Source organism: Plectropomus leopardus, chromosome 2, assembly GCF_008729295.1.
Source record: "Plectropomus leopardus isolate mb chromosome 2, YSFRI_Pleo_2.0, whole genome shotgun sequence".
Lineage (NCBI taxonomy): Eukaryota > Metazoa > Chordata > Actinopteri > Perciformes > Serranidae > Plectropomus > Plectropomus leopardus.
This window is the reverse complement of record NC_056464.1, coordinates 13,067,600-13,080,318: the sequence shown is the minus strand read 5'-3', so window position 1 is coordinate 13,080,318 and position 12,719 is coordinate 13,067,600. Positions and strand designations below refer to the sequence as shown.

Below are 12,719 nucleotides of genomic sequence, written 5' to 3'. Positions count from 1 at the left end.
CAGAGAGAAACATCGAAACTAGATGTAACTGCAGCCAAAACTTTTTACTTCTTTAGGGCATTGTGATTGTTCCTCTGATGTGCATAAGCACTTTGAGCTCTGAGTCTGAGTAGACTTTCCAAAACATGACAGTTCTGTCTTGCTTAACATTGCTTTAGAATGAAGAATATGAATGTATTTCCTGTCATTTCATGAGAAGACACATATAACCCAGCCATGTCTTGCTGCGCCTGCATCACATATTGTGCAATATGTCTGCTTCAGAAAGCATGAAATTTAAAGACAAGTGAGGCGCGATGCCAGTCACTCAGAGAGATGAGGCTTATTTGTGGTGGTTTACTGGTTGAGTGAAAACCAAAGTCAGTATCATATTATGTAAACTACACTAATGTTGTCTGTGTCGAGCTACACTGATGCATTGTGTGTCCAACAGTAGGAAGGTGAGTCAGAGCTGAGGTTTAGTAGTGAGGCTGGCATGTGGGGGACAACAGGGAGCCTGACACCACTTAATTCTATGCGTGAGTAAGCTCAGCATGGACTGTGTGTACGTGTGTGTAGACTGTATGCATTTGTGCTTTCCTGCATACTGTATGGTGAGTCTGGGTGTGGTAGTTTCCTTCCTGTACACCCAGAGAGGAGTGGTTTATTTCTTTATTTTTTGATTGTTAAGTGGTTGTGCCAATCAGTATTTATAACTGCATGCTCTTGGGACGTGTCTGGGTGTTCTCTGAAAATCAACACTTTCTGCAGGCACCCATTTTAAAGGCACAAACAGTATATTTTGATCCAAAGACACATACAGGATATATCTGAAGCCCTTAAAGCTGTACTTGGTAACTTTTATAAAAAATCAAAACTGTCACTGTATTCAAACCGCAATAAATGAGACATTTAATCGCTGAAAAAAACAAACTCCTCTGCCTACTCTATTGCCTTGTAGCTCCTCTAGTGGCATGAACAGAAACAACCAATCAGAGACAAGAAATCAAGAAGTCTTTAACACAGCTCTAAGCCATGTTAATCACGTCTCATGAACTGCAGTCAAACTGTCCAATTAGGCCACGCTGATCAAATATGAATAAAGATTCTGTCACAAAATCGACTTTTTCTTGTCCCAACTGTTTTTCAGAAACATATTCTAGTGTACTGTTTCGTCTTAAAATGAGAAAGTTGGTCTGGCCAGTGGATGTTGCTCAGTGTGTAAGCTGTTTCCAACATGGTGGGCTGTTCACAGATGCCCTTATTTCCACATGGTGGCCGGTTCAAACCTTCTTATTTTACAGCTAAACAGTACACCAAAGTATGCTTCTGAAAAAAACTGAGGTGAAAAATAGGCAATGCAGTAACAGAATCTGGTTGTTGCTGCCTTGCGTGGTCAATTCTAGCGAATGCCATTAGGGGCTGGAGGACGAGGAGGAAGGACATGATTTTTAAAAAGACTATCTGTCTCATGTGTCTCTTATTTTAGAATATACTGACAATTAAAGCAACTATGACACAAAGTTGTTTTGACTGTAGCTTTAAAGTGATACATAAAAAAAACCCATTTGTTTATTTTGTAGTTGTTCTTGCAAACCTTACAAACGTAAGCCAATTTTAGTCTCTTTAATAAAAGGACTGTAGCTGTCTGATAGCAGTATTTAGTCATGAGTCTACTTTGGTTTACAGTTGAATCATGGATAGTCCCCTGAACATGAGGTTGTCTCCCTTCCTCTGAAAACTATCATGTGCTGCATAATAACTCAATCTGTTGTCTTACTTGCGTGGGGGTAGCTGGTCGCTGAGAGACTGCTGCGTAGCCCTGAGGTAGCTCTGGCGACGAGCAGCGGTTTTTGGCGAGGGTTTGGGGCTTCCCTCCGAGTCGTCGCTGTCTTCCATGTCTCCCATGGCCTTCACATAGCTACCACTGCGCATCCGCCGACATGGGATTTCATGGGCTCCTCCACTGCGGCCTAAAGTGCTACTCCAATCACCCTACAAACAGGATAAAATTGGTCTTTTTCACTGTTTTTATGCTCTTGATCACAAGGATACTTTAACCTACACACGGAAACACAAAAATAAATACATTATATATCAAACTTTAATCAAGAGCCATAATGTAATCTGGCCTACTCACCCTTCGTCCAACCTGCAGGTAGTTGCAGGTTAGTTCAGGTTGGCAGGATTTGGACTTGAGCATGGACCTGTCCAGAGTTGCTGAGCCCTTCTGGATCACCTGTCTCGGCTGGCCCATGGTCAGCGTGGACCAGGACCCTCCCTTCATATAGTCATTATCATTTATTACCATTCTTCCTGCTCCACCTAGTCCATCAGCTCCTCCAAAACCAGGCCCAGTGTGCGTCTGATACTTCATGTCGTTGCTGCTTTTGGAGGAGCTGATGGTGTTGTAGCCACTGTGAATGTATCTGCCTTGTCCCCCATGGCTGTCATGGCCAGTCGGACGCCCAAGAGTCATCATAGCCATGGTGTTATGGTAGCTGCTCAAATCGCTGCTGTCCAAATCGTCTGAGCTCCAATAACCTGACATGTTGGAGCGTGGCCGTCGCTTGGCAGTCGCCTCTGATTTTGTACCCCGATCTTTACTTTTGGATCTGCGATTTTGCTTCCCACCATCTTCGGTGCTAGACGAGCCTCCGCCGCTGCCAGTGGAGCGTCCGTTGACATTCCCTTTCATGTTGTGGCCCTCCAGTGACTGGGACTTTGCAAAGAGCTTCTGCACTGAGTGCAGCATATAGCGGATGCGACCAGGACTGTCTGTGCGCTGCTTGGCGGCAGCAGCAGCAGCGGACGTTCTATGAAACTGCAACGTGCTGAATCCATCACGCCCTCCAGGTAGCTGCTTGTCAAACTCCAGCAGACTGGATGGCGCCTGGTTCTTGGTCATATGATGTGATATAGTTGCTGAGCCGCTTGTAATCATGGGTGTACGTGCACTCAGTCCTGCCATGCTCATGCCTGTCCCCATGCCCATGGACATGGATGTTCCCATGGTCCCTGTGCTTATCCCCCCGATGCTGTCTCCAGGCGGGGAGAAGTCAGACTGGTCGTAGGAGTTATAGTTAATTCTGGGGAAGGTGCTGCTATTGGACAGCTGGTTATTGAGAGGCAGCATGCACTCTGGTGGAAGGGAGCCAGGGTTGGCTGATGGATAGAGATGAGGGTCCATGGTGCCGTAGTGGTCCATTGTGGGGCTCAGCAGGTAAGGGCTACGTGGGAGAGTGCTGGTCTTCTGAGAGTAGAGAGCGTCTGCATGGCCGGGGGAAGGCTCACAGGAGTCAGACAGGTGTCTGTTACGATTGGTCCCCAAACCTTTCATGGTGGTGAGGAGGTCCAACCTTCTAGAAGACCCCCTGGCCAAACCGAGATGACTGATGACCTTGAAGGTGATTCCTGGAAAACAGAGACAAACAGAACAGAAAAGCACAACAGAAAGGGGAGAGGTTTAGAACCGGTTATCATCGTACTGTAAAAAACACACAAAAACACATTCATATTCAACAGCCCCTATCAGCTCAGCCACACAAACACGCCTACTTATGTGCCAAACCAGACTACAAATAGGCTAGCTGTAGGGATGTTAGGGAAATACTGTGCAACGAATGAGCCAGCTTTCTATTGCCTCCCACAGCGAACATCTGTGTTAAAATGCTGGAAGTGGATGGAAAAACAACATGTTGAACAATGACGAGCAGCAGCCAGTGGGCTGGGGCATATATCATGGGAAAAAAAACCCTAAACAATTCCTGGCAGTCATCTGTAACTCCCTACACCTCCACAACTATGTGGGGCTGCAGCACATGCCAGCAATCAGTAAACAAATATCTCCTCTTTTCAGTCTAATCTTATTCTGTAAGAAGATTTAGAAGAATGTTAATTCAACCAGCACAAACATTTTCATTCATGTGCACCAATCAACAAATAAAACTTTGTGTTGGCGTAGCATTGGATATTGAATCATGCACCTTTCTTAAGAAAACCAACAAACAAATGATAAAAAAGTCTAAATAATAAACCCGCTGCTACTTCTTAGCACATCCTCCCGGTTAGTTGTGATACAGACCAGCCAAATCTTTGGGAGAACCCTTTCTATTCGCCTGTAACACTCTTTCTCTGCCCGTTCTTCCATCTGTCTCTCCTTCTATCTCTTCCTCCACTCTTCTGTCTCTCTCCTCTTCTCACCTCTAGTGGGTTTCCCTGGCACTCATCACCGAGCTCCTGTCGTATCTTTGCGTTGCAAGCCAAGGATGGCGAGCCGACTGTCATAGTGAAACCAGTAAAGAGGATTTGACCAGCGGGGTGTGTGGGTGGGTTGCAGGAGCTGGCAGCTACACCTCCTTGTCCTACTAGTCAAGCTGCGCCAATGCCCTGCCTGGCAATGCAGCAATGATGGTACTTCATGGATGGAAAATGACAGACGATGAAAGGGAAGGTGATAGAGACCTTTGTGGTATTTATGCATTGACAGGTATTTTAATGATTCAGCATGCAATAATCAGCGATAGGACATCATTTTTTTCTAGATAGGAATGCCAATGTGAGCTGGTCTGCTCTCCCTTACATTTATGTGAAGAATACTTCTGCCTTCTGGTTTTTGAGGAATACATGAATAAATGAAATATAGAAAGTAGCAGCAAAGTGTGTGATTTCTTTCTATCATTCCTCCTGGAATAAAGGAGCCCTGCCTGTCAGGGAAGATACCATTTTTTGAAAGCCCATTCAAACTCAACAATGTGCATGCTGCTTTCTTATCTCTGTTGGTGTAGTTAAGTGAATGCAGTTTAAAAGATTACGGTTCTACTTACGGGTGAAATCCCAGAAATGAATGTTTCCTTTACTACAGGATGTGGACCTCACCAGGCAGAATTCTGGGCCATTTATTGCCTGTCTTAGCCATTGCAGTAGTCTTGGCAGTTGCAGCTGAATGACATGTTTATATCAGCCCTCATAACTTAAATGTTTAATATTCAGATCATACCTTGCATAATCTGTTGGATATTTAACATAGCTGTATCACACTCTGCCATCAAATTCCTCTCCAAGATTGATATATAGTAGTATATTAAATTTAGATAGGACAGGGGAAAAATGAATAATGTTTCTTGACACTAAAGCTCTGCAGAGTCCCAGCAGATGTGAAGCAAACTAATAAAGTGGTTAAAAACTCAATCTCATCCCCAGCACGGTACATTTATTCTTAATTTATCCAGAGAGAGTCAGCGAGGCAGGCAAGCAACACCTTAAATTCATACATTTACAGCTGCTTCGCACAACTACAGACTTGTACTGGTGTGCCCTGTGAGCCATCAACCTAACCACTGAATCATGGTGTTCTTATAGCATGTACTTTCTGTAAAAATATCAGACAGATGAACTGCAAAACAACAGAAACTACCAACGAGCGGAAAGGACACTATCGCTCATCTGTTATCTTAACATATTTTCCCTGTAGAGTAAGTAATATTACGTGCCAATCATGCATTCGGTGGATACTTTAGCACTTGAAATCAAATTTAAATTCAAACTACAGTCTCCAAAAACTGTCATAAGTCAGCCTGGCCCTACACTGTACAAAAAGTTGATTTTACTAAAAAAAAAAAAAAAAAAAAAAAAAAAAAAAAAAACATCCAGGGAACTGATTGCCTTGACTTTTTACTTCCTTTATATCTCCACTTATATCTACCATTATCTCTTTTTAAATTACTTAGATTTACGTAACTTTGTGCAGTTGTTTGCAACTTAAAAATGACAAGTTTAATTAAATCAATCTTCCTAGGTTTTGGCAACTTCAGTAAACCATGTTTACTGTGCTATACATCTGTAATCTGCTGGTTGCATACCAGTCAGTCATACTTGTATTTTCTTAAACATGATATCAAAACAGAATGTGCAGATCTCCTAACTTCATCTTTGGCAAATCATCTTTATCATGATGAAGTTATGTCAGACTAACTTTGTTAACTGAAGTTGCACTTACACTTAAAAATAAAAACACCAAGTGAATATACCTTGTTCTTTCTAAGTTGCAACAACTATTTACTTTCCTTATTCACTGCAATTGGTTTCCAAGATTATTTTACGAAAGATAAACTTCTCATATTTTACAGTGTGAAAAACAACAACAACAAAGAAGTCTACTTTGTACTTGTGTTAAAAGGACATTTAAATCTACAAAATTGAATCATTTGTAATCATGTTGCAAATGAAGATGTTTGCTTTAAATCTCAGGGCTCACCTTCACAGAGCTAGAAACCTGCCGAAAATGAGAAAATTGCACATGGCAGTGTACCGACAGACAGACAGACAATAAGTGATGAGATGTCGAAAAGCATCTCGCTTACTTAATTGCGCCATATTCGTACCAAAATGTGACTTGATTAAAAGAAGGCACTGGAATGTATTGTGTGTTACCTTGCCTTTATATAAAATGTGCTTGCACACACATTACTTTAACACACTTCTAGCAATTAGCTTTTTGCAGGAAAAAAAAAATCTTCTCATAATAAGCCCTGGTTTTCATGCCACCATTATTAGCATGCTGCAGGCACAGACTCATTGAGTGTCATTAACAGAGCCTCTCTGAGTGCCATCTCCGCTGATAGGGTCAAATCCTCTAAATCCTTTTACACCACATTAGCTAACTGCCTCATATCCCGTCGTGACACGCCACTCAGCTAAGCTTAGCATACCCTCCTCAATGTGTCAACCAGTACGCCTTGAAATGACAGTGATACTTGCATCATTAATGGAGATAGGATTGTAAACTGCGCACTGCCATTCAAAAGTTTTGAACACTTTAGCACAATTGCAAAAAGTTATGATTTTTTTGTGTTAAAGCTCTTTAATAGTACATAATTATATGAGAAATGCAACTAAGTAAAGGGGAAATGATACCAGTCACTCTAATGAACAGTTACAGTTAGTCAAAAACATACTGTAGACGTGCCTTTTAATTCACATGTTCTATATGATTAGGTGGCTGATCACCTCAGTGCACCTGCTTTAATGAAGCACTGATTATGAGCTAATTAAGCTGATTCATAGGCCCTTAAAGGCATCCTCAGTGATTTTGTCATAGTGCCCAAATGTGCCCTAAAATCCTGTTAAAACATTAATGAAGTTATTCATACAGTATGAAGACTTAGTTTTTCTAATTCTATCTACAATGAAACTCCAAGACATTGTTTGAGATTTAACACAAAATATTGAAATGCAAGGTTTTCATATCTTAACAGAAGCAAGCTTACACAGTGCCTTATTGCAATAGTATCACATTTACACAAAGCCAAAACTGTTGATCATTGTCAAGAACAAGAGAGTAACTATTTTTTCAACATTCGGGGGTACACTTATGAAACCGGGGGTTGGGGGTCCTCTGACAGAAAATTTAAACCATCAAACAGTTTCCTGCACTCTGGTCAATTTTTATGCACCAATTTGTGCCTTTTCAGAATGAACTTATGGTGCAAATGTCTTTAATTATGTCACAATAAGTCCTCTGCCACTTTCATGTTTCAACATTGGGGACAAGGCACAAAAAATTGGATATTTGGAGCATCAAACTCTTAATTTCCTGATTTCTGGTGACTGAAGCACAGATTTCCGCCTTTGCGGCTTCAATTTATGGTGTAAATGTCATACATATTGTAAAAATAAAAGTCATATACTACCATGATATTGCAACATTGCATGGCACACATGAAACAGTGGGTTTGGGGAAGAAATTTTGAGCACTAAATGCTTCATGTCATAAATGTTTATTTTACAGAAAAATCCACATCTATGCTTTCAAATAAGGGAAAAGTTTAAAACACTTGTAAGACAGGCATCAGCTTTTCCAAATAGTTTAGATTTCCCTTGCCATAAAAATATTGGATAAAATACAGGGAGGTTGTTGCAGGTAACATGGTTTTCATTAAGCATTGCAAAAAAGGCGTGAATATCAAGCCTATCAGCTAATATTTATGCATCATGTATAATTACTGATGTCAGTAGTTCTGACACACACCTGCCACAGTATAACCACAGAGGTCAAAAGACCTGCTGACCCTCAGAGAAGAAATAATTCAGGTCAAGCTTCTGCATTCATTAACACAGTGGACAGACAAGTGTGTGCACATCTCGGTCTGCGTGTACAGTGCTTACAGAGAATAGTGCACACAGGAACGTTAATGTGTCTGTGTTTGTGTGTGTTTTTACACCCTGCTTGGAGCGTCTGGTGGTAGTATCTCCCTGCCTTGTGCACTGGGGAGCTGCCATCTGCTCCTCCAGTGGGAAAAGATGCGTTTGGCACCGTGTCCAATTTATGACCTTACTCATTCTCTCAGCCACCACAACCTCAGAGCCACGGGCAGTTCACACTGCTGACCAGAAGAGGGCGATCACACTCAATACAAGCTGAACAGTGTTTCTGTAAAGTTCAACCACGCGCTGATGTTTATGTGCAGCATGTGGGGATGTTTTGGGGATTTACCTGTTCAAGTCAAAATTTATAGAATTATTTGTCAGCCATATGATATGATGAAAAGGTCTAAGTGGATGTCAAGTAATGTCTGAATAATGACTAACTGAATAATAACTAACTAAACTGGAACTATATTGTGTCTGAGGGACTCTATGTCTTGCTTAAAGGAAAATGTAACCAATGTAAAAACTACTCCATAGCAAGTAAAAGCACAATATTTAACATCCTCAAAAATAAGTGTACAAATGTTATCAATAATATTTGTAAGCAGTTTCATGTAGGAACTACTTTCTTTATACAGAACTATACTGAACTACACCCATCAACCGCATCATCATGCAAAAGGAATCTTTCATCTACTCATGAACGAGAGGCTCGTGCTCGGTACAACATGAAAAGTAAACATCAATGGCGTCCTCCTGGACTAAGCTGCAACGTTGACTAGCTCAATGGTGATATGGTTGGCAGGTTTGGTAGAAAGAAAATAGTTGATACATTAAACTGCTCACAACAAAGTATGTGGATTATCTTGAGTAACCAAGTCATGATTTCTGGAAAGAGACATTGCTACTGAGTTTTTTAAATCTATATTTTGTAAGCCGAGTGACCTCTAATTCCACTGTATTTGACAAAAGGCAGCCATCATTACAGTCGATATCTCCAACACTCTGCAACTTGATATTTTTGATTTTGCTGTGAACTGTTGATTTACTGCTCGAACCTTGAACAGTTTAACTGAAACCATCTGTGAAGTTTACAGGGAAAAACTCTGTGATGGAGCAGCTGACAACTCATGGACATATGAAACGTGACAGGGGCCCCAACTAGACGCTGCTTTTTTATAAGAAGTCGCAAACCCAAAAATGTATTATATCTTAATTGGAAAACTAACTGATTACTGCAGCTGTCAAATAAGTGCAGTGAAGTAATACCTATAATATTTTAAAATGTGGGGTAGAAATATAGTAGTGGCATAAAAATGGAAATACTCAAGTAAAACTTTTAAGAAAAGTACTTGTACTAATGTACAGCACATGACTGAAGTAACTACTTTCTACCACTGCCAGTTTATAAAAAATACTACAACACAGGGAAGAATGTTTTGGACTATATTGGTAAATGGTTGGAATGTGAACTGCCCAGTTCACCAAGACTATGTCTCCTCTGTGACAAAACTGTAGCACCAAATTTAAATAAATCTGTATTTAGAATATTAGAAATGGCCCAATAACCTGTGTCTGGATGATCGTAGGTGTTGGAGGGAGCCTAAAACTCCTACCATGAACGTGTGGAGAGTGTAAACGATGAAAATTATTGCATGTGAAAAGATGTTGGGAAGACTGGAAATGTGACATGGTTAGAAACGATGGGACAGTTTCAGCGGATGATTACTGGAGGGAACAATTTGACCATGTAAAGACACTGATGATGATATAGCACACTTGTGAGTAACATGTTGTCAATACTACCTGCCTGTTTTTTTTTAGTTTTTTGTTTTTATATGCCCATGTGTTATTCTGTTTCTGATTTTCTCTTTGAAGTGTAAATAAAAATTAGAATTATATATATATAAACACTACAACATGTATATGTATGTATATAAACACTACAACACTAGCAGCGGGATGAATATTTTGGGATGAAAATTAAAAGCCTTTTCTGTTAATATTTAACAATGAAAAAGCACTACATGAAGATTTCATCCATTTTAATTCCACCAATATTTGCTCAATTACCACACTTGCTACCATGAAATAGTTCCAAGATATTGTGAACTCATCACTCTGAGACAAGGAGGGAATTTTCATACCCAATATTTTCATTCACAGACCCCAGCTTTGTCATCCTGGAAGCAGAAAAGCTGGTTGCTACATACTGTATCAAAACGTCACTGAGGTTGTCTGTGTTGTAGCCCCTTGAGTTGCCAGATTTTTCAAACGGTTGCCAGTTTCTACATTGGCAAGTTTGTGGGCGGCCAGATTTAGATTAGAGACCGTGCAAAGGACATCATCCCCTCATCTGAGCAAACGCTGTACAGAAAGGCAGTTTGTCAGAGCATAGCTCAGTCAGTCAGCCCCGAGCCCATCTGCTCTGTAGGCTTACAGCACTGCCCTGGAAGACAGGGGCCAGCTCTGTGTGTGTGTGTGTGTGTGTGTGTGTGTGTGTGTGTGTGTGTGTGTGTGTGTGTGTGTGTGTGTCTGTTCCATGTAACAAGGGGAAACGAATACTTACAGGCTGCTGGTGAGGAGGAGGGGATAGCAGGAAGTGGGGGGGGGGGGGGCCGTGGAGAGAAAGGTGTGGGTTTTGACGGCAGTGAAAATGAAAGCAACCTGAGGGGACTGAGAGGGTGTGAAAATGAGTAAATGTGTTGTAAACTGTGCATTGGGGAGAAAGCGAAGGAATATTGCGACGCAGAGGAAGATGAGAGACAGAAATCAGCAAGTTGGGAGAAACATGGAGGAGGGAGAGCGAGAAAGGTTGATGTCGAGACTCTGCATATATGAAGGAAACAAGCCAACATTTTAGTCTCAGAGACGTAATCAGATGGAGGAGGAGGTGTGTGTCAGTTTGTTTATCCCAGAAAAAAGGTGTGAGGGTGTAAATGAGTGAGAATATGTGAGACATATGCATGTGAAAAATAATAATTGCCTATGACTGCTTGAAATATTTGAATTTCCTTATTTTAAGTTATGAGGGCCCTGTGCAAGTGAGAGGTAATTTAATAATTTGTCAGTCACTGAATGCCTCTGAGTGTCTGCGAGAAAACACAAACAAACACTCATTCGCATGTATGTGTGTCACATAATAAATAATTAATATGTGTGCGCATACATGCATGCGTGCGTGCAAGGCAGGCTAACCTTGTCCTAATTACACTCTATCTATTCCATCAGTGCTGTGCTCTGGCCTATTTTCACTGCTATAAATTTACCAGTCTCCCCTCTGTTGTGATAGATGACCCACTCATTTTAGCCCATCTCTGAAGACTGTGAGCCAGAAAGGAAGTCAGTGAAAGACAGTGGCACCACTTCACTGCCTGTGATGGCGATGGAACTTTCCATGTCCTCAAAACATTATACAGATATGGAGGGCTGTTTTTACTGTTTTTTTTTCTCTTTTAACGCAAGAGAAAAGCCTCATGTGAGAAAACAGTGAATACATTTAGGGAGCTACGCATGCCACCTAGAGATCTCAAGAGTGTTTTACATTTAAGAAAGCAGCTCTTCTTGCTGTTACGGTGTACAGAGTGTTTATGAATGTGTAGTCCTGCTGTTAACAGTGTTTGGAGACTTCAAGGCTGTGTAATGAGGAGCAAATTTGGTCTCAGAAGACGACTAAAGCACTGAATTGTAGGCACAGTTTTACAGTTGCAATTCAGTCACTGTTCCTGACCTCTAATCTGCCTGGAGGGGAGCAACTGAAGAGACAAGAGGTCAATAAAATGTCACATTTTTATATCGCTCAGGTTTGTAAATACACAAATGTTAAATTAATTGCTATTAATCTAAAAAATAAAAAAAAATCCAACATATATACAACATGCTCTTTCTCCAAAGCCTACGTATGGTGTTTCGTTATCTAAAAGAAACATTGCCTCTACACATAATCCAGGCGGGGATTGTGTTGCCACAACAACATAATTAAGGAAGCAATTTAGTTACATAAAAAACCATATAATTTAATGCCAAAGCCATATGATGATACAAAATGTATCTTGTTCTTTTAACTTTCACCTCTAATCAATGTGGCAGAGTTATCATGGGCCACGTTCAAACATGTATCACCCACTACCACCCCTTTGACCTTGTTGATGTCCCTTTATGGATCTGTTGCAGCAGTCTACCTGCAGGTGTGAGGGCAACTGTGTGTACACCGAAGAAATCACTTTGATGGACTAGTGTGAATATAAATGCTAATGAACAACTTCCTCCTTACGCAGTCAGTCATGGCTGTCCTACATGGTCAGAATTACCTTTTAAAGCAGCAGCACTTAAAAGAAAGATTTACATGTTTTCATGTCTGTCTCAATATAATACTCACATGTATGCCGAGACTTTTTTTACATTTCAATAATTTCTCCTTTTCATGCTAGCCATAAAGTTATCCCTTTATAGCATGACTCCAGTATAACAGAATCCAGCACAAACACATTTTAAAGTTCAGTAGAAGCTAATATGTGGCTTTAGCAGTCTGAGATAGTCAAATCAAGTGGATATCAAGTCGCTGTCTTCTCAGCACGAAATTCCCTCTTTGT

At 40.8% G+C, this 12,719-nt stretch overlaps 1 protein-coding gene across 1 annotated transcript in view; it reads right to left on the bottom strand.

Annotated features, from left to right (window-relative positions):
- Nucleotides 1-3,387, bottom strand: part of dlgap4b (discs, large (Drosophila) homolog-associated protein 4b) — a 32,571-nt gene extending 29,184 nt beyond the window's left edge. The window contains exons 1-2 of the mRNA XM_042501462.1: nt 2,120-3,387; nt 1,760-1,974 (exon numbers count right to left, since the gene is read on the bottom strand). Coding sequence (XP_042357396.1) covers nt 1,760-1,974; nt 2,120-3,319 — 1,415 coding nt within the window. The 5' untranslated portion in view covers nt 3,320-3,387. The remainder of the gene's footprint in view (nt 1-1,759; nt 1,975-2,119) is intronic.
- Nucleotides 3,388-12,719: the final 9,332 nt, after the last annotated feature.